Source organism: Beta vulgaris, chromosome 9, assembly GCF_026745355.1.
Source record: "Beta vulgaris subsp. vulgaris cultivar EL10 chromosome 9, EL10.2, whole genome shotgun sequence".
Classification (NCBI taxonomy): Eukaryota; Viridiplantae; Streptophyta; class Magnoliopsida; order Caryophyllales; family Amaranthaceae; genus Beta; species Beta vulgaris.
In genome coordinates, this window is record NC_079210.1 from 38,844,941 (window position 1) to 38,867,391 (window position 22,451).

A 22,451-nucleotide genomic window follows, 5' to 3' on the forward strand; every position below is an offset into this window, starting at 1 on the left:
TTGGGTTTCTCTTCCAGGGCCTCACTGTAGTCCATTCATGAAGATCCTTAGGAATTCTAACACACACACACTCTCTCTCTCTAACACACTCTTTCTCTCTAACACACTCTCTCTCTAGCATTCTCTCCCACTAGTGTTTATTTTTGTATTTAATATATATTGGTCAGAATTTATGATCAAAATTTACAAGGTTTAAGTCTCAGAGAATTCGCCAAAAATAAGTTTGAAAGAAAGAAATTGAAGTCTATTAAGTGACAGATGAATAAGTAGACAGTAAATATGATGTACTTACGACTATTAACACTCTACTAATATCGCCCGTCTACTCTGAAAACCATAAGAAAACTATATATTTTTACACTATAAACTTTGTTTTTTTTTTTTTGCAGGAATCAAATACTAGGTTCCTTCACTAGCTTTAGGGGCCAGATTGTAGGAACTTTTTCAAAGACCACAATTTCAATTTTCAAGAGTTCAAGATACTAAACTAGTTAAGAATACTACTAGTGGGAACCTTTTACAAAGCACGCTTTTAAGAGTTCAAGAGGCTCACTTGGTGAAGATTTCACCTCATGACCTTAAAATTAAGAGTTCGAATCCCATTAAGTGAAAAATGCTTGGAAAATGATTCCTCTATTTCCTACCTCTTTTAAAATGTTTGGACCTTTTAAGTAAGATTTATGTAAAAAACAATCCATAAAATATTCATCTTACCAATCAAAAATAATATTTCAAGCGTTCAAAACTAAACCAGTTGGTAAATACTTCTAGTATTGACAGATTGTCAATACAAAACAATACTTTGTCTCAGATATATTTATTTCGAAATGCACTCAAATGTATGTTGTAATAAATTGCACTTATCACAATACAAAATCCAAATTCTTTAATATATGTTCCCAAAAGTCAAAAGGACAAGGCAACATTTGCATGGCCATATATAATATTTCCCTATTTCATAATATAGATGGTTTCTTTCTTTTGAGGTCAAACTTTAAAATATATGACTTTTTTTTATAGTTAACTTTAAAATATATGACTTAATATTCTCATTTGTATGTATATAAAAATATATTCATGTGTGATCTTCTTAGTTTCGCTTCATTGAGTAGTTTCATAATATCAACTTTTTATATTTTTATTAATAAGGAATTAAAAATGCTAAAGGTCAAATATTTGTTTTAAACACCGTGTAAAAAAGAGATAAATTCTATATTATGCGACGAAGGAAGTATCTAGGTTACTCTATCAAAATTTAGTCATGAAAGATAGACTTAGTGTATTGTACGTTCACTAGTTAGTAGATGTATTATCTTATACTCCCTCCGTCCCATAATATAGTGCCTACGTCATTTTTGGTTGATCAAACTTTAAAATCTTTGACCAAATATTCTCATTATCATATACAAAAAAAACCTACTTATGTGTATGTGATCTTGTTAGATTCGTCTCAATGTGTATTTTCATAATATCAACTTTTTATATTTTTTATTAATACAGAATTAAAGATATTAAAAATTAAAATGATGTTTTGAAGACCGCTTAAAAAAACAAACACTATATTATGAGACTGATTAAATTATAACTACCCGCATTAAGTTTAGGGCACATGCATACGTGAATTCTGCTGTCTAAAGGAGTTCCCAGCCTCTCCTTACTGAAAATAAAATCAATCAAATCCCAACTACCTAATTTGCCAATTTCCCAACTCCCCTTCTAAATGGACACAAAACTGTGTCCATATTAAATCTAGTCATCCCAATAATTGCTAGTAGGTGCACATAAACTCAGCAATACGGCATTAATTCTCTCTGTAACTTTTGCCAATTTTAGAATGGTCTTTGTCCTAGCACGAGTTAAGCAAAAAAGAGTTAGTTGCAACTCTGCAAGCACATTTTCACGGTTATTAGGATTTTATTTTCAAAAATGCTACATGTCACCCTTATTTATAAGAAATGTTTTAAAAAAATAAAAATTATTAACTATATCAGCCCATAGTTCTATACAAATTCTTAAATTCTTAATGTAAAGTACTATATATATGTTTTTTCTCTAAAAGTAATATATATATATATATATATATATATATATATATATATATATATATATATATATATATATATATATATATATATATATATATATATATATATATATATATATATATACTATTGCTAGTCCTAAATTTATACATAGATATCTATTTAAATATATTAAAAGGTGTTCCTAAATAAATAAAAGTGCCACGTGACACTCTTTTAAGTTGCTTTACAATACCACATACAATAAAAAAAAATATCTTGACCAATAACATACGACATATAATGATTTGGATCATCATTCAGCCACGCACTAGTTATGAATTAGAATAGTACACCGATTTTCCATGGATTTATAGAATTGAAGTTCACTCATATAAATGTTAATTTGAAATTATGACAGTTAACTTATTTCAACAACTTATGGAAATAATCATAATATTTGCAAGGAGGTGCATAATTGCAAAATCGGTTAAGGAGTTTAGAGCACAAATCATGAAAATCAAAGCTTTGAATGCCAAATTCAACCACTAAAGTGTCTCCTTAATAAGATCATTCAATGCACTCTCTCAACACACCTTAATAAATGTAAACTACATTAAAAGCCTGAACCCTGCGGAAGAAACCAAGAGATACTACTAACAACTTTACAAGTAATAATTCAAGTAGTGAAAAAAAAAAAAAATAGGCATGAAATTTGAAGGTTTAGTAGTAATTGTGAGTCTGATCTTTGGATCTACTTTTGTAGTAATTTTTACGAATGCTCAGAGTTTAGTTCCTGCTATCATCACATTTGGTGACTCAACTGTTGATGTGGGCAACAATGACTATGTTGCCACTCTTTTCAAGGCTGATTATCCTCCTTATGGTAGGGATTTTGCCAATCATAAACCTACTGGTAGATTTTGCAATGGCAAATTAGCCACTGATATCACTGGTACGTACTATACTTCCTTTCTTTCTTTCTTTTTTGAGTCCGGGTTTATAATTGTGATATGCAAACATTGCGTTAATACATGAAACTTAGAGATGCATCTATATTTGTCCTGCTTTTGTAATCTTAACACAACCAAAATCTTTATAACATCTCCTATTTTTCCTGAGATTCCAATGAAAACCCCTCTTCATATGTGTTTTATGTATATCATGGTTAAGGATGTGGCAAAAGTTTATTACTAGATGAATACAGGTCGTATTATGTAATATATTATTGGATTTGTCTTATTTACTTAATTAGCTTAGAGCAAGAATATCGATAGTCTGGAGCACCAAGTCTCAGTGCAGACTTTGGTGAGTTTGGCTCCAGACTGCCGATAATCTTATGAAATGCAAAGGTGAGTCTGGGATTGAGTTTTGGTTTCCCAAACTCAATCTCAGACTTGCTTGTGGGCCCCACAAATTATTTTCCTTTTTTTTTGTCTTCCTTGAATGCAAACAACACTCATTTTCCTCCTAAAAAAATATATTCAACTTTTGGTAGAGAGTCTAGGGTGAGTTTGAGGGATAAAGTGTAAAACTGGAATGAGTTTGGAGTGAGTCTGAAAAATAAAAAGTATGTAAAAATTAATGGAAAGCTGATGTGGCACAGTCTGAAGGTTGGGTTTGGGGTCTGAGGGATAAACTCACCCTTAGTGTGTATTTTCATTATATGAATATCAAACTCTATAATTTTAATCAATAAATAATTAAAGATATTAATATTAAAAGTTGTATATCCTCCTATATACGTAAAGGTTAAATCTAAAAATTTGTCTTATAATTTAAGATGTGTGTCTTTTTTTGAGTTTTAAGATTATTAGTTAAGAAGAGAACACCTTTACCTACCACTCCTTAGTGGCATGGTTTGACCTCGATCATGAGGGAGAAGGCCAGGTAAGGAATAACCTTTCACCTGTTTTGGAAATAGAGTTCAACCTAGTTTGGTAGAGCTTACCAAATTTCCTTGCTAAAAAAATTGTGCATCTTCTTTAATTTGTGAATTGGGTGAGATTTTGATGAGGTGGGGGGAGAGTAGCAGATGAATTACCTTAGGATTTTAACTAAACTAATAAAACCCATGACTATCTTCATTAATTAGTTGAAAATAAACCCTTAATAAAAGTAGCTTTCAACTAATCATGAGTATTAATATTATGGATTTGTTTATTAGTATCTTTGTTTTCTTTGGACAAAAGTTTTGGTTTGATATCAATTCTTTTTTGTTAATTAATCCACTTTAAGATTTAACAAATTCCTAAATGTAATTTTATTGCAAATGGTACAGAGGAAAATAAATTTAGGATCTACTTTATTCAGCTTTTTTTTCCTGAATTTATCTTTTTCTTTTTGAATTATGGAAAAATAGTTTGAACCTTTCGTAGTTTTTTCTTGATTTTTTGAACTTTTTAATTAATTTTGAAATATTCTAATCATCGTATTTTCAATATACATCGAGAAAAATCTAATAAAGTTACACAGGTATAAAAGAACAATTAACATAAGACCATAATATGACTAATCTAAATCAGACCGAACCAAAAAAATAATGTCAAACCAGATGAAATCCAACACAACCCAAATTTTTTTATAAAAATTATTAAAAGAGACGGTCTAATTTTAACATAAAATTAAACCTAGTCACTAAATGGACTCAACTAGTCACTAAATGGACTCAACTGGTCACCGAAAGAAATTAACCTAGTCATTATTGGGTTAATTCTCCTTTTAATATCGGACTTATCATTGCCTAATTTTAATTTAAAAGTAGACGGTCTCTTTCAAAACAAATTCATTTTTTTAATCGTTTATAATACTGATATTAATTGGAACATCTTATTCTTATAGCGGATACTTTGGGCTTCACAAGTTACCCACCAGCATATTTAAGTCCACAAGCATCAGGGCAGAACCTTCTTATTGGAGCCAATTTTGCATCTGCCGCTTCAGGTTATGATGACAAAACAGCATTGCTCAGTGTAAGCCACCTCTACTTTTTTTTTTTTCACCAAGTCAACCATAATTAATTTTTTCCCCTAAAAAAGTCAACCTTTATTATTTTTCCACGGAGTCAACCGTGATTTATTTTCCCAAAAAGTCAACAGTAAATAAGATGCTCTTCTATACAGTTAAAATTAACTGTTTTTGTTACTTTATGGGTGCAGCACGCAATTTCATTGTCACAACAACTAGAATACTACAAAGAATACCAAGGTAAACTAACAAAGGTGGCAGGTAGCAGCAAAGCAAAGTCAATTATTAAGGATGCTCTTTACATAGTTGGTTTTGGAAGTAGTGATTTTGTTCAAAATTATTACGTCAACCCTTTTTACTACAAATTGTACACCCCTGACGAGTATTCTTCCTACCTTGTTGGCATTTTCTCAAGCTTCATTCAGGTAATCGAACTTCAAATTATCATTAAACTTTTCATAGTATTGTTGTCTACTTAAACAGTCTAAGTTGCACGAAAACGGGACATGTGAACACGGGGACACAGCAAATATTACCTTTGCTTACCCTTCACGTGTCTCGTAAAAAAGTTAGTGGTTGGATGAATGGATGTTCGAAAAAAAAAGCAAAAAATTTACATACTTCAAAAAATATAGGATATAATGGTCATGTATACAATATACTATATTTAGAATGATCCGATGACAAATTTCACATACAAAAAAGAAAATCAATTGTGATTGGTTTCTCAAACAATGGCTGCACTGGGTAATTATTCTATTAGGTAGATTAAGTCTTTTCCTAATCAAGATGAATCCTTGAAATCACAATGAATCCTTGAGTATGACAGAGGAATAATGCGACAATTATCTTTATACAAGTGAAGTAGCTAGTTGTTTTAAAAAAATCACTGAATAATGTTGTCCGACACTTACACTCTACAGGATCTTTATGGATTAGGAGCAAGAAAGATTGGGGTGACTTCACTTCCCCCATTGGGTTGCATACCAGCTACCATCACACTGTTTGGATTTCATGAAGATGGTTGTGTTTCAAGGCTCAACTCCGACGCTCAAGGATTTAATAAGAAGCTTAACGCAGCTGCCACTAAGCTATCTAAGCAATTCTCTGGTCTTACACTTGTTGTTTTCGACATTTACAAGCCCCTCTATGATTTAGTGCAATCTCCCTCAAAATCTGGTAGGCACATCTATTACTAGTAACATGCCAACATATGTAAGTATGTAACTTAAATGTAAGTAATCCAAGAGTTTTCTGACTTTTTTTCTGCTTCAAGGATTTGCTGAGGCGAGGAAGGGATGCTGTGGGACAGGAACAATAGAAACAACATCGCTTCTATGTAATCCAAAGTCTATAGGAACATGCAGCAATGCCACCCAATACGTGTTCTGGGACAGTGTTCATCCTTCTGAGGCTGCTAACCAGGTTCTCGCTGATGCCCTTATTACTCAAGGCATTGCACTCATCAGTTAAAATGTCGGTCAAGCCTCTTGTCTTCTATGATGCTTGTATACTACATAGTACAACTATCTTCTTGCACTAGCTTACGAAAATTTATCATATTGTTTTTCTTGTTTCAATGTATGTGTTTCCATAAAAGGCTATATATTCTCAAACAGTAATATTTCTTTTGTTTCAAGGAGATCAATATGTAACAGAAATACTTATTACAGTGGAAGTACTTGTTATGAAACTTGTGGTGTTATTGTAGTACAAAATTTAAAGTCTTCACATCAGATACACACAATTAACAGAAACAGCTTTGTGCTTTCCTGAATTAACAGCAAAGTTGGTAGTTTGGGTGCAGACAGTAAGACATAAGTAGTCTCGAATACTAAGCTATACACTACTAAGAGACTAGAGAAACGGGAACTGAATTAACAGCACAAAAAAAAATTGGTAGAAGGGAAATTCACAGAAGTATAAGATCAAGCAGCTTCCAGCTTGGGTAGGTTGAAGGTTGAAGAAGCAACAAGAGTTTTCTGAGTCTTTGAAAAAATGTCCGCCAGAATTGTATCCTTAATTTGCTGCAGTAAATGACTTGAGTTGCCACATTGCTTGAATTGGTTCCTTTTCAGCTTCATTCCCCTCACCTTTTCTCCATAGTAATTCTACTGAAACATGCATACAGAAATTAAATTATGATCTACAGTTTGTAATGTTAAATGGGAAAACCGAAAATAACTACCTCAGCCTCTGGAACAACCATACGTAGATTCGTGCAGCTTGTAATGTTGATTGCTGTTGAAGAGCTACAGTTTGACTGTATGGTCTTCTTTGGAAAAAGCTTGCGCTTCTCATCCTGAGCAGCAATGTTTAAGTTCAGTCCCTGGAGATATGCAGTGGTCATCAGTAGAAATGATTATCTAGAAATGATTCGGACACTATTCAATCAGAATACTTATATTAGTTGGTAATGGTAATATCTCAAACCTCATTTTTTATGAAATTTTGCCCCCCTTGAGAATATGCACAATATGGCCTGAAGTTCTGTCTGAGAAAGTTGCTGTTAAGACTCTTGACTAAACTCGAAGGTGCAATATTTCCAGCAGCAGCAGCAGCAGCATCACGAAACCCAGCAGAAAAATATTGTGTTACACAGGTAGGGGGCACTGTCTCCCCTTCCTTGGACTGAGCTTTAGCGTCAAAGAGAGATTTAAAAGGCAAGATCCGTCCTATGAAACACAAATTGGCCGAAACATCTATCAAAATCTCAACTTCTTTCTGTCAGCTTTTAAGAAGTTTGATTCAAGTTGCGAAGTTTACCACCAAATTTAGCAGCAGCAATCTTTGCCTCTGAAGGACTGGAGAAAGTCACCATGCCACTGACTCCATTTGAGTAACGCATTACTTTAGCTTGAACCACCTTTCCGCAGACACTGAATTGTGATCGTAACATATGGGCTGTAACGTATGGATCAAGGACAGTCACATACACAGTCGAAGATGTAGATTTTGCAATTCGTTCCTTCATCATTTTCTCTCTCTCTGCCTTCTTCTGAGCCCTCCCAACAAACAAACTCCCACAGCCTTGATTAAATATAGCAAATGTTATTATATTCAGATATCATAAGTTTTTTTAGATTGCAGATTTCAGATTAAGATGATTTTGAAAAACTGTTACCTAGATGATCAGATGTGCCATTTAGGGCTTCCATGGCCTTTTTTGCATTGTCAGGAGACTCAAAATCAACAAAGCCATATCCCTTTGAGATACCATGGTCATCTCTCATAACAGCAGCATTTTTCACCTTCCCAAAATCGGAGAACTTCTTCTTAAGGTCATCGTCAGTTACATCTCTTTTCAGGTTTTTTACATACAGATTGGTGAAATTCTGGTTCCTCTGGCTGCTCCTCATGAAATGACTCACGAATCTGAATTCATTTCAAGCCATCAAAAGGCAAGGTTTTGAAATGATATTGGCATTAGTTCAGGAGTAAAATATTTTGAATCTCCTAATCTAAAGCAACGGGGATGCAAAACTCAAGCCGATTAGGAAACACAAATTGAACAACTATATAAACTCAATTTTGAATCTAAATGGCAATTTTACAGCATTAAAGAAGATAATCTCAGCTGCTCATATACCAACAATCCAAGGCATTAATCCCTTGATGACAGTATAAGATGATATATGCAGATTTTGATCACTTTTCAGAACCATATTACACAAAGAACCCAACACTACTTAACATACTGAGCCATTATATTTGGTTTTACACAGTTTTAGCACCAAATTTATAGAATCACATATTCAGATAAGCTAAGATTCTAGAATTTCAACTATTCGACTATACTGAAAGAGGAACCATGATCTCAGCTGCTCGGGCAATAGAACTTGTAGGCAGTTTCTTCAATGACATCATAGGAAGAAGCATAAGCAATTCAATCAATTTTCGAAACCAGATGACATAAATTACTGATACTACCTAATGACATCATAGGCAGTTTGCACCAAATTCATAGAAACACATACAAATAAGCCAAGAATGAAATCTTAGAAGCAACTACTCTACAACAATGTCATCATATTTTAAACCAAAACATACTAGGAAACTAATGACATTACTAAAGAGAGAGGACTTACAGCTTCTTTCCTTCAAGCAAAGTATCATGCAAAGAATTGAGGGCTTCCACAGCAGACTCTTCTTGTTCAAATTGAACGTATCCGTAACCTTTGTTATTTCCCTTCTCATCAACTTCAACCTTGCAAGAGACAACAGTGCCAAACTTGCTGAAAATGGAATCCAAACGAGCGCTGTCAACCGAAGAGTCCAAGTTCTTGACAAAGAGATTGGCCTTCCCTGTCTTCCTTGGAAATGGGTTCCTTTCACACCACATTATCCTCATAGGTTTCCCTTTCATGTTGGTGTGGTTTAACACAGACATAGCTTTTGCAGCTGCATACGAATCCAACAAACAAACAACAAATTTATCAGTTAAAGAAAATTTCTAAAGAGTTCATTAACTAAATGTGTAGTACATCCCTCACTGATGATAAAGAACCTTGAACTCGATTTTTCGACACTTACAGGAAATTTATCAATTAAAGAAATTAACTGTTTAAAATGGAATCAGTACCAAATTGGACATTTCCTGAATTTTGCTAAAAGTGAAATAATTAAAAAAAAAAAAAAAGAAGGCAACAAAAATGTAAACCCGTTTCAGAATATGTTACAGAATGAACACATAAAAACAATAAAATAAAAGTCCTCAAGATATAACATACACGTACTACCCACAAACCCATATCCAAATTTGTCCAAGAAAACAGAATTTTAGCCCTTAAAACATATTACAGGCAAAAACCCACACAAAAAAGAATCAAGAATAGTAAGAAACCCAGATAAATTTCAACTATGAAAAATCAATATGAAAAACAGAGAGGATAAATTGTAAGAGAAAGAGATGGAGAAGTTACCATCAAGAGGAAAGAAGTAGTTGACATAGCCATAGCAAAGAGAATGACCAAGACAATCGTAGCAAACACGAACACCGGCGATGTCGGTGACTTTAGAAAAGACATTGTAGAGATCAATTGCATTAACTTCTGGGTGTAAATCACCAACATACAGAGATCTTCTTTGTTCTTGGAGGAGATTATCAGTCTTCATTTCAGTTTCCGCCATTGCTCTGTTTTTCAAGCTTTTCTCAGTAATCACAGAAAATGAAGAGAAAAAATTTGAGTGGAAAAGGTTTATTTTTTTGAGGGAGTGAAGTTTTGATGATGAGTTTATATAGCAAAGAAACAGAGATGGAAGAAAAATGGGTTTGTTAAAAGCAGAATGTTGGTAGTTAAGTCGGTTAACAGGTTTGAATTTTTTGATGAAAAGGGTGAAGTGGGCTTGTGAGGCTGGACCCTCAGAGTAGGCTTGTTATGAAACAATATGATAGTAGTATATGTCCAAAATGAGTGCTACGTGCTAAGATATCTTAAATCTCATAATTGTTATAATTAATTATAATTAGTATACTTTTTTTATTTTTTAATGATAAGAAAAATAATATTATGAGACCATATGGTTGAGAAATTATATACTTTTTATATGTGCGCCGAAATGTAACGAACGGATTAGTGATATACATATTCAATTCGCTTGATTAGACATATTGCTATGGTATGATATATTATTGGACGAATTCTTTACCCATATAAATCCAACACCTTTGCGGAGAAATTTAATATGAAGTACAAAAATTATTAAAAAAGACGGTATAATTTTAATATAAAAGTAGACCTAGTCATTAAATGGATTAGACTAAATAATCGAAAGAAATCAACTTAGTCATTATTGGGCTAATTCTCTTTTTTAATATTAGGCTTACCATTGCCTAATTTTAATGTAAAAGTAGGCGGTGTATTACAAGATAAATTCTATAAAGTGTATCAAGCCGATTTTAACGCCTTTTATTTTTCTCTCCCTATACAAAGGTTAGAGAAACTAGGTTTAATTTGTGTGAAGTAAAATATGGGGGTCGATAATCTAAGCTAAAGGCCACCAAATCTAATGTACAACTAATAATTTAAAGTAACAAATTTATCTATATCTATCTCTATTTTATATGTCAAGAGAGGTAGGACACCAAAAATCTAAAAAATCTATTTTACCCCCAACTAATGAAGCAAATTACATCCAATAGAATAACAAAAAGGAAAAAAGAATTGGAAAAACAAAAAAAATCAAAAGAGAAACAAAGATTTTTTTTCAAATCAGTAAACTTATCTCAAGTAACTGCCAAAACAAAAGGAAAAAGGAACATCACACCCAATAAAAATGTATCTCTATTATATAAGGGAAGACGAGGGGGACACCAAAAATGGTATTTCCTTTTATACCCTTAAGTAATAAAATACAAAATCATCATCTTTTATCATAATCGATTTATTAGCTTTCAGAAAACAAAAGAAAAATATACAATGAACTTTATGACATCATCATTGATTTATTGGCTTTCAGAAAACAGAAGAAAAATATAAAATGAACTTTATGAATAATTTTTCGTATATATTAGTATGTAATTGACTTTTTTATTTGTTTCGCACGCATCGCGTACATTTAGGACTAGTTTATATTATATAAGGGAAGAGAAGGGGATACCAAAAGTGGTAAATCCTTTTATACTTAAGTAATAAAATAAAAATTCACCATCTTTTATCATTATTTCCTTAATTAACAACAAAATATATACATCATCATTGATTTATTGGTACGGTTTTCAAAAAACAGAAAAAAAAATACACAATGAATTTTATGAACAATTTTTTGTATATATCAAAACGCTTTTGTTTGTTTTCACACGCATTGCGTGCATATAGGACTAGTATATGCCAATAAAAGCTGGATAATTTTCTCCTACATGTCAACTATATAGCTTCTCTTGTTATTTGGCAATCAATTTTGCTCTTCAGAATAAATTGAATCCAACTTGTCTGTTTAGACACTTTTTTTTTTTTTTTTTTTGAGGGGAGTCTGTTTAGACACTTAAAAGACTATCCAACTAAGCAAATTCGCAATGTGTCACTCAATTCTCAATGCATATGGTTGAAATTTTTAACGAGAACGTATTGTGTCGGACTCGTCCGACCATAATCTTTGGTCGGACGACTTTCAGGTGGTTCCAATTTTTTTCAGTTAGTCTTAATTTTTTTTCAGGTAGTCTTAATTTTTTTCAGGTAGTCTTCATTTTTTTTCAGGTAGTCTTCATTTTGTTTCAGTTAGTCTTCTTTTTTTTCAGTTGGTTTTTGTACTTCAGTTAGACTTACTTTGGATTTCAGTTGGTCTTTATTCTTTTTCAGGTAGTCTTCATTTTTTTCAGGTAGTCTTCATTTTTTGTCAGGTAGTCTTCATTTTGTTTTCAGTTAGTCTTCTTTTTTTTCAGTTGGTTTTGTACTTCAGTTAGACTTACTTTGGGTTTCAGTTGATCTTTATTCTTTTTCAGGTAGTCTTCATTTTTTTCAGGTAGTCTTCATTCTTTTTCAGGTAGTCTTCATTTTTTTTCAGGTAGTCCAACTGAAAAAAAACAAAGTCCAACTGAAACAAAACAAAGTCCAACTGAAAGAAACACAAAGTCCAACTGAAAGAAAACAAAGTCCAACTGAAAGAAAACAAAGTCCAACTGAAAGAAAACAAAGTCCAACTGAAACAAAACAAAGTCCAACTGAAAAACAAAACACTAACCTCTGCTTTCTCTCACTTTCTCCTTCTTCTTCATTCCTCTTAGCTGATTTTTTTCTTCTTTGTTAGATCAATAAAGAATGGAGTCGAATATACTCATCACAGGGAAGAACAAGTTTCTCAAGTAAGTAGTACTATTTGAAGTTTCTAAAAAGGGTAATAAATAGCTATTATGATTTCTGCCATTGAAGGATGGTTGTACTATTTGAAGAAATGAAACAAAATAAATTTCACAAATACAGAGAAAAAAAAGGTTGTAGAAGTTGAAGAAGGAGAAAAAAAGAAGAAGAAAGAAACGACAAATTGGGATTATAAAAGGAGATTATGAAATTATTGCAGCTCAAGAATCAAAACTGGGTGGATTATATGAAAATCCAGAGAAGAAGAAGAAGAAAGAGGAGAGAGAATGTGACCTAAAAAGTGAAGCAGAGAGAAGATGTATTGGGCTCAGCCCGTCTGACAGTAAACAATACGTCAGACGGTCTGACCCAATACTTTCACATTTTTAAAACCTCCTTAAATCATGCTTATGTGAACCAATTACAATCTATCAATGCCTCCTCTAATCATGTGAAATTCAATCAATTACAATCTTCAATCATGTGCAAGTTGATCACCTAAATCAAAATCATTCCTAAATTGGAGAACGTGATTTTAGGGATTAATTTTTTACATTCATTATATACAGTTTCCTAAAGGAAAAAAAAAACCGAATAATATTTTTAAAACCCTACCTCAATTATCACTATAAATAGTCTAATCATAAAAAAAATAAGAAATTGCGTGGTATAGGGTTTGATTCCGAGTCCTCAAGTACATATACTAAAGTTTTAACCACTAGGTTAAGTTGTATTTAGTGTTATTATCATAAAATGTTATATTAATAAATGAAATTTTTTCTTACTCGGGACATAGCCCGGACCTAATAACTAGTTCTTACCCTAAAACCATGCATAATAACTGCTTTATCCTACAATATAATATGAGTATGATATGAAGCCGTGAATTCATTGATTCGATATGAAAAATCCCATTGTATAACACTCGAGTTTTCCACCGGAGGCACCGGGTTAATCAATTCGAGTTGCCAACATTGTGGCATTGCTCTGTTACTGTTCCGGTATGGGACAAATTACAGGGTCTTGAACCGTTAAGTCCTGGTATTGAAACCGGTTTGGATCCCTGCAAAAGAGAGTAAGTAAACTAGCCTCGGGGGTTGATCCGAGGAACGCCCCTCCGATGCCTAAGTCAGTATTAGGTTAAAAGCCGGTAGCTCTCAAGTGTAATGTATTGGGATTCGTGTACGTACCTCATGACTCAGATCAACGGAGTATTTATAGGGACTCAAATAAGCCCATATCTTAGTTTATCTTTTACTGAAAGTATATCTTTTAGGCCCGTAGGCACTGGAGATATAGACTGGATCTAAGCCCAGGCTCGTAAGCCCAAAAGCTATTAGACCGGTATAACTCAAACCGGTATGGAACTTAGTCAACCCCATACAGTTACATCTGTCCTTGGCGCTGTGACCGATTTTGTGATCTATGTTGTTATTGTATCCACAAGCTCCTGACCACCTGCTCACATTACTTCTCATATACCAAAAGCTTCTTTCTCCTCTCAACTAGATTGATTAGTTGCAACTAATGTCTGATCTCCTCCTCTTTTGGGTAGCTACTAGCTAAGTTTCTCTTTGTATAGCTATATAAATAGTTGAGTTTATCTAATTAGTGGTTGTAGTAATGCTAATATCAATGTCAAGGGACCAACTCAACCAAAAGCTTAAGCTGATGGTTGAGACCCCACGAATAGATTTATACTCTATCACGCCCCCTCACGCAAGAGCCCTTTGGGCTTGAAGTGTGGATGCAGCACAAGTCTCCCTCATACCTGGCGCTAAATATTCCACTTAGCAATGAGGGGGTGATGAGATTCGAACCCGTGACCTTTATGTCACACTGGCTCTGATACCATGTCAAGGGACCAACTCAACCAAAAGCTCATGTCAAGGGACCAACTCAACCAAAAGCTTAAGCTGATGGTTGAGACCCCACGAATAGATTTATACTCTATCAATCAATAATAACATCTCGCTAAATTTTTCTCTCTTTACTTCTAGAAACTGTAATAGTGAGATCGTACTGAAAAAAAGTTTAAAACCATAATCACAGGTTTTGAAGATACTTCATTATACATGGATGTTGAGTTCAAATCAGATAGAGTTATTCTCATGGAGTACTCAAAGTCTAAAAGCATTGACTATAGTCATTGACATTGGTGTTAATATGTAAAAATATTTCTTTCTTTTCTAGAATATCCATTCACTTTCATTTGAAGGTCCAAATTAAAAGTTTCAAAATTCTAGTATAATTTTGTCATAATATTCTGTATGTGTTAATAATGTTGTATAAGATATGTCTGAATCCATTTAATTTGATAGGTATATTACAAAAAAAATGATCAACAAATGCGTGTATTTAAGACTCTGAACAAGCAAAGCTAACAACATTAAAAATTAGAGTGCGTCTATAAGTAAATAAACATAAATTCAATCATTGATTTCCTATAACAACCTATGCTTTAGAAAACCTGTATATGGTTAATAGCAAATTAAAATTTTGCTATTTCGAAATTTTATGTAAATATTTATTTTTTATATTCTTAACTTTAATATTATCACTTTTATATATTAACGGGTAAAATATTTCACTCTGATTTTAGGAAAAATAACATAAAATCTTAAATTTATAAAACAAAAAACCTTTCGAGCAACTTGCACAAGTCTAAAATTAAAAGCATGGCTAAATGGGCAATGGCCAGTGGGTGGCCAAATATGGTGCAGCAATGGTGCAAAAAGAGAAGAGAGAGAATGAACGGGAGAAGTGGGAGCATAAGCGGGTGTATGGCTGAGTGTCAGTGGTAGTGTGGAATGTGATTTTATTTGAGACTCTAAGGAAAGCAGTTGACAGAGAAAAGACTATTTCAATCAACTCTTATTAAAAAAATGTTAGGTCACGTCACACGTGATCCGCCTTGACATTAACTATATCAACCACTAAACACATCGTCAGAAATAAGTTTTAAAATAATCTCAATAAATTATAAAATTTCAAATCACAAGTTCATATTCATCACCATGATTTTAGGAGAAACTTATTAAAATCTTCAATTTGTAAAACAAAAGCCCATACAGTAATTCACTGGTGATTTAAGACAAATATTGCATGTCATTCTCAAAGGAACCAGACAAGATATTGTCTTCTCAGCAATCAACATATGTTACTTTTGTGTTTTTTGTCGTGTGCTAAGATTAACGTAAAATATGCGTTTAAGAACAGGTCCCGGTAACTCGAATGTGGATGAAATTAGGAAATTCTCATAGTGCGTGGATTCTGAATATTAAAGAGGATAAAGTTGGTGAACCAAATTACGGTGAAGCCGGTGTAGAAATTCCTCATGAGTCATTGATAGATGGAGGAGATGACCCTATTTCTGCAATAGTTGTTAGATAGTACATATCCCAACCTAGAGAATTACATATGGGAAGCAAAATATTTTCAGAAAAGAACTATTCTTGCTCCAACTAATGAGATAGCTGGCATATATAGTTAATGATCATGTGTTGTCTCGCTTGCCAGGTGAAGAAAGAACTTATCTTAGTTCAGATGCAATTTTCGTTGAGGAAGAAAATTTTGGAGTTCATGAGATGTTTTCAACTGAATTAATTTCTAAATACTATCAAGTGTGGGTGATTGCCAAATCATAACATTACATTGAATGTAGGGGCACTAGTGATGCTCCTAATGAATATTGACCAGACTTCTGGGCTATGTAATGGTACTAAGTTAGTTGTTAAGCATCTTGGCAATCGCATCATTGAGGTTGTTGTTGTGTCCGGTAGCAATGTGGGGTACAAAGTTTTCATTCCCAGAATGACACTTGCACCATCAGACACAACAAATTTTCCGATAAAATCCAAAGAAGGCAGTTTTCATTGGTTGTATGTTTTGTAATAACGATAAATAAAAGCCAAGGACAGTTTCTAGCTCATGTAGGTTATATCTCCTTCGGCCAGTATTCAACCATAGACAATTCCATATTGCTGTATCAAGAGTTACAAGCAAAAAAAGTTCGAAGATTTTAATTTGTGATAGAGAGCGTGCAAACTCAAATGTTACCACAAATGTAGTGTATGAGAAAGTTGGGATGTTCATAAGTATCTGATCCGGTTGATCCGATTTGATTTTTCGGATATTCGATATGTTTTTTTAGTTTTCGGATATTTCGGATCGGATATCCGAAAATTTTCAGATCGAATACGGATCGACATGTTTCATTTTCGAATATTCGATAATATCTTAAACATGAAAAAATTTCGGAGTTTTCCGAATATTTTCGGATATCCGATCCGAAATATCTGTTTTCAAGACCGGATATTTGAAATATCCAATGATCTGATCCGATCTGAAACCTGTTTTAGGAACTTCTCCTTTGAAAATTTCAATTTCTTAGTTTTCGGATATCCGATGATCTGATCTGAAAATTTCGGATATCCGATACTATCCGAAAATTTTCGGATCGGATTCGGATCGCTTTTTTCCGATCTGAAATTTCAGATCGGATCGCATATCCGTAATGAACACCTCTATCAGAATGTGAAATGAATACTATCACTAGTAGAATAAATGCTAATTGTTGCGGTCAAAAAGTGGCATATTGCGGCGGTTTTGGCCGCACAGCAATTAAGGGGGCAGCAATAGGTAAATAATATATTGCTGCGGTTTTTAACCGCAGCAATATTAGATGATATTGTTGCGGTTTTTGAGTAAAACCGCAGCAATATATGTATTTCATATTAGAATAATAAACGATATTGTTGCGGTTCCTAGGGAAAACCGCAGCAATATGCTGTATTTAAAGAAAAATACACATATTGCTGCGGTTTTTGACTAAAACCGCAGCAATATACACTGGTACAGTTAAAAAAAATTTTTTTTTTTTTTTTTTGGTATTTTGCAATCAAATTTGAAATATTAAAACCAAGCCATAATCCATCCACTATCCACCAAAATCACCAACAAAAAATGAAATGACATTTTATAATCAACAACAAATTCGAATAATTTCAGTTGCTAGGACATATTATCAAAAAATATAAATAAATCAATAACTTATCATTAAAAAACAACTAAAAGATGGAAAGAAAGAAAATGAAATAACAAAAAATTATATGAAATTACTAAAAAATTAAACAAACAGAATTACAAAAAATTACAAAAACAAAGGTAGATCTGCCGAAAAATCAATGACACGAAAAAAAATTACACGAAGATGCCGGCGATCTACGACCCTATTGTTCATTGGCTTGCGCGCGAGGAGGCGACGGTTTGCGAAGATGGAGGTTAGGCGCCGGCGAGTCTTCAGCCGTCGTCGAGGTAAGTGTCGAGAGTGCGAAGATGGAGATTAGGGCGCCGGCGATCTACGACCGAAAATCTTGAATCAAGGTCGCATCAACACCGAATCCGGAAACATCAAAGCAAAATCTGCTTTAAACTCACAGGAATGACAATGGCAGAATCCCGAAAAATCGAAGCGTCGTCGTGAAGGACGGTTGAGAGAAGGAAAGTGGGAGGAGAGAGAAACGGCGTCGGTGGAGGTTGGGGAGGAGAGAGAAAGTTGAAGGACGAGAGGTGGAGAGGAATGGAGATGAGAGAGGCGATAAGTGGAGAGGAAGGTAGATGAGAGGTTGGGGGAATGGGGACTTTCAGCGAGAATGAAAAGGGAGGACGGTTTAGAGAAAAGGAAAGTGGGACTCAACGAGAATGAAAAGGGCGAAGGAAAGTGGGGCGCCCTCAATAAATATTAAGAAAACCCTAATGATGATATTGCTGCGGTTACAAGAAGGAACCGCAGCAATATATTAAAATAATATTTTTTATTATTATTTTAATATATTGCTTCGGTTTTTTCCAGAAACCGCAACAATATATTTGGTCTAATAGTCAAATAATTTTCAAAAAAATTCAGTTGAAACCATATTGCTGCGGTTTTCCGCCGAAAATCGCAGCAATATGGTTATCTTATATTTTTTTATTTTTATGTGATATATTGCTGCGTATGGGTAAAACCGCAGCAATATCACCGCAGCAATAAGCAATTATTCTACTAGTGTATCACACATTCTGCACGGGTGTTAAACTACTAATGCTTATATTTCTAATATTAGCTGATAAATCGGTTCGCTTCAATTAGGTACTTCCTTTTTGTTTTGTAAGTTGCTATAATCATCTTTTCTGGAAGTTTCACAATTTTTTCTTAGGAAACATTCACCACCTCATGTATGAGTTCATGAGCATGTGGCCCCAATATGCATCTGAAAGATGAACTGTATCATCTTAGAAAGAGAAAATATATCTCTCCATTAGTTTGTGTATTAAATCTGTCCAATATTTACAACCTGAGAGAGTATTTATATGCCTATTTACAAAGAGTATACATCAAGCTATGTAACAAACTCTAACCACCTTCTAACAACCTTCTAACTGAATTTATAACAAACTATTTACAATGTTATATACTGAGCTACAGCCCCCCCCCCCTCAAGCTGGAATTGGAGGTACATCATGAAAAACAAGTCCAAGCTTGAAGATTAATAACTTATGATGAGAAGCCCCAAGAGACTTAGTTAACACATCTGCTAGCTGCAAGTGAGAACTAACATGCTGAGTAGCAATAAAACCAGAAGCAACATTTTCTCTGATATAGTGAACATCAATGTGAAGATGTTTAGTTCTCTCATGAAAGCAAGGATTATCAGCAATATGTTGGGCAGCTTTAATTTGTTATCACAAAACAAAGGAATAGGAGTAGGAATAGAGATGTGTAAGTCAGAAAGAAGATTAAAAATCCAAGTGAGTTCACTAGTAGTGTGACTCATGCTCCTATACTCAGCTTCAGTAGAACTTTTGGACACAACTTTCTGTTTCTTGGTCTTCCAAGAGATTAAAGAAGTACCAAGGAACACACAATAACCAGTGAGAGACCTAGCTGAATCAATACAAGCACCCCAGTCTGCATCACAATAAGCATGCATTTGCAAGGTTGAATCAGCAGAATAAAAAAGACCATGATGTAGAGTTCCTTTTGAGTATCTTAGAACATGTTGTGCAGCCAAGAAATGAGAAGCTCTAGGAGCACTAAGGAACTGACTTAGCTGTTGAACAGCAAAAGAAATATGTGGTCTTGTCATGTTTAAGTACAGAAGTTTCCCAATTATCCTTCTGTAAACTTCAGGATCTTGTAGTAAATCACCAGCATGATTACTAAGCTTTAAACCTTGAGGGAGAGGACAATCTGCTACTTTACAATCAAGCATAGCAGTGTTAGTGAGAAGATCCAAAATATACTTTCTCTAATTGAGAAGAATACCAGTAGAATCTCGAGTTACTTCAATACCAAGGAAGTACTTGAGAGGGCCTAGATCTTTAATGGTAAAAGCATCATGTAGTTGTGTTTTGAGGTGCTGTATGCAAGAAAAATGAGTGCCAGCAAGCAACAAATCATCTACATAGGCAACTACAATAGTATAGGAATCACCAGACTTGAGTGTAAACATGGAGTAATCATATTTAGACTGCTGAAAACCAAGTTGCAGTAGGAACTTTGTTAACTCCAAATTCCATTGTTTGGAAGCCTGTTTCAGGCCATAAATGGATCTCTTCAGTTTGCAAACCTGCCCTGATTTAGCTTTGGTATACCCCAATGGTGGTTGCATATATAAATCTTCATCAATAAAGCCATGTAAAAAGGCATTATTGATATCCAGTTGATGAAGTTCCATATGACAAGTAGCTGCAATAGCCAAGACAGTTCTCACTGTTGCGAATTTGGCAACAGGACTAAATGTATGCTTATAGTCCTTACCCTTGATCTGTCTATCTCCCCTGGCAACCAACCTGCCTTTGCCTTTCTCTATAGTCCCATCAGGATTGAATTTGGTTTTAAAAACCCATTTATAACCAATAGGTTTAACATTGGGAGGTAAATCAACAATATCCCATGTATCATTAAGATCAAGAGCCTCTAATTCTTTGTTCATAGCTTCCACCCATCTAGGATCATTCTTAGCTTGAGCATAAGAAGAAGGCTCAAGATGAGATAAAACATTTGCTAAGCTAGCAAGGCTTGCAGGAGGTAATTGAGTTAATTCAGGACATGTAAAAGCATTAAAGGAAGAAGAAAGAGAAGTAGAAGGTAAAAGAGAGGAAGGAACAACAAAATCCTTCAATTTAGTAGAGGTCAATTTGTTTCTAAGAGATCTTCTAGGGGGAAGAACATCAGAAGAAGAAGAAATAGGAGTAGGAGAGGTAGAATCTGCAGGAGCAGAATTATGTAAAGAAGGAGTAGAAGTAGGGGAAGAAAGAACAGTCATAGGGGCAGAAGAAGAGGGAGAAGATGGAAAGGAAGTAGAAGAAAAGGAAGGAATGTCATCATCATGAATACCAGGACTCACCATAGGAGTTGAAATAGGAGTAACATGTTCTGAAGAAACAGAAGAAAGATTAGCAAAAGGAAATATGTGTTCCTGGAATTTAACATCTCTACTTAAAAAAATCTTGTGAGAAGCAAGATCATAGAGTTTATATCCCTTTTGACCATAAGGATAGCCAAGAAAAACACATTTTCTAGCCCTGGGAGCAAATTTGTCAAAAGTTTTAATAGAAGCATAACATAGACAGCCAATGATTCTTAAGTGTTCATAAGAAGGAACACTCTTCATGAGAAGTTCATAGGGAGTCTTCCACTGTAAAACAGAAGAAGGCATAAGATTGATTATATATGTAGCTGCCAATAAGCATTCACCCCAAAATTTTGTAGGAAGAGAAGCATGAAAAGTGAGGGCTCTAGCAGTTTCAAGAAGATGTTTATGTTTTCTTTCAACTCTGCCATTTTGTTGAGGTTTACCAGGGAGACTTCTCTGATGGAGTATACCTTTACTAGCAAAGAGATTAGTACAAACTGCCTGAAATATCTCAGTACCATTGTCACTTCTAATAATCTTAATAGAAGTGTCAAAATGATTTTCAACATAGGCAATAAGTTCCTTTAACAAAGTAGGAACTTGAGTTTTGGAGTGCACCAAATGTGTCCAAGTAGTTCTTGAATAATCATCAAGAATAGTTAAGAAATAACAAGCTCCAGTTAAAGAAGGTTGCCTATAAGGGCCCCAAAGATCCACATGAACTAACTGAAAAATAGCACCAGCATGTGAAGTTGAAATAGGAAAAGGTGTATTATGAGATTTAGCAAACACACAAGGTTCACAACAAAAAGTTGGAGAATTATTATGAAGCTTATAAGGAAGTGACAGTTTAGACATAGTATGAGTTAACAAATGACCTAATCTAGCATGAAGAGTACTAAAATTAGGAATAGAAATGCCAACATGAAAGCTTTTATTGAAACAAGGAGAAGATATAGCAGATGAAACAGTAGGCACAGAACTGAATTTGTATAAACCATCCTGTTGATAGCCAATAGCCTGTATTTCTTTAGTTGTAGGGTCCTGAAATTGATATGAAGAAGATGTAAAGACAGCAAGCAAATTATTTTGTGATAACAATTTGCTAACAGAGAGAAGATTGTGTGTAAAATCAAGAATGAGTAACACATCATGAAGAATGATTTTATCAGTAAGATGAACAATACCAGTAATGTAAACAAATTTGGTTGTACCATCTGGTAAACCAACTTTAATAGGTGTAATCAAAGATTTAAAAGAAGTAT

The 22,451-nt window shown here is 33.9% G+C and overlaps 2 protein-coding genes across 3 annotated transcripts; one reads left to right on the plus strand and one right to left on the minus strand.

Moving 5' to 3' along the window:
• The first annotated feature begins 2,645 nt into the window (after window positions 1–2,645).
• On the plus strand, window positions 2,646–6,681 carry LOC104903724 (GDSL esterase/lipase APG). Its single transcript, XM_010691828.4, has 5 exons — window positions 2,646–2,976; window positions 4,863–4,993; window positions 5,180–5,413; window positions 5,912–6,167; window positions 6,265–6,681. The coding sequence occupies exons 1-5, from the start codon at window positions 2,730–2,732 to the stop codon at window positions 6,459–6,461; spliced, it is 1,065 nt and encodes a 354-aa protein (XP_010690130.1). The 5' UTR covers window positions 2,646–2,729; the 3' UTR covers window positions 6,462–6,681.
• A 54-nt stretch (window positions 6,682–6,735) lies between these two features.
• On the minus strand, window positions 6,736–10,328 carry LOC104903723 (polyadenylate-binding protein 2). Of its 2 annotated transcripts, none has more exons than XM_010691827.3 (7): window positions 9,911–10,328; window positions 9,077–9,389; window positions 8,113–8,363; window positions 7,755–8,018; window positions 7,422–7,663; window positions 7,177–7,317; window positions 6,736–7,099 (listed from the first exon to the last, which is right to left on the minus strand). In XM_010691827.3, exons 1-7 carry the CDS (start codon window positions 10,116–10,118, stop codon window positions 6,917–6,919), a joined length of 1,602 nt encoding a protein of 533 aa, XP_010690129.2. In that variant the 5' UTR covers window positions 10,119–10,328; the 3' UTR covers window positions 6,736–6,916. The 2 variants fall into 2 exon arrangements, with proteins under 2 accessions (XP_010690129.2, XP_019107452.1); XM_019251907.2 differs by having other exon boundaries at window positions 6,983–7,102.
• Between the last annotated feature and the right edge of the window lie 12,123 nt (window positions 10,329–22,451).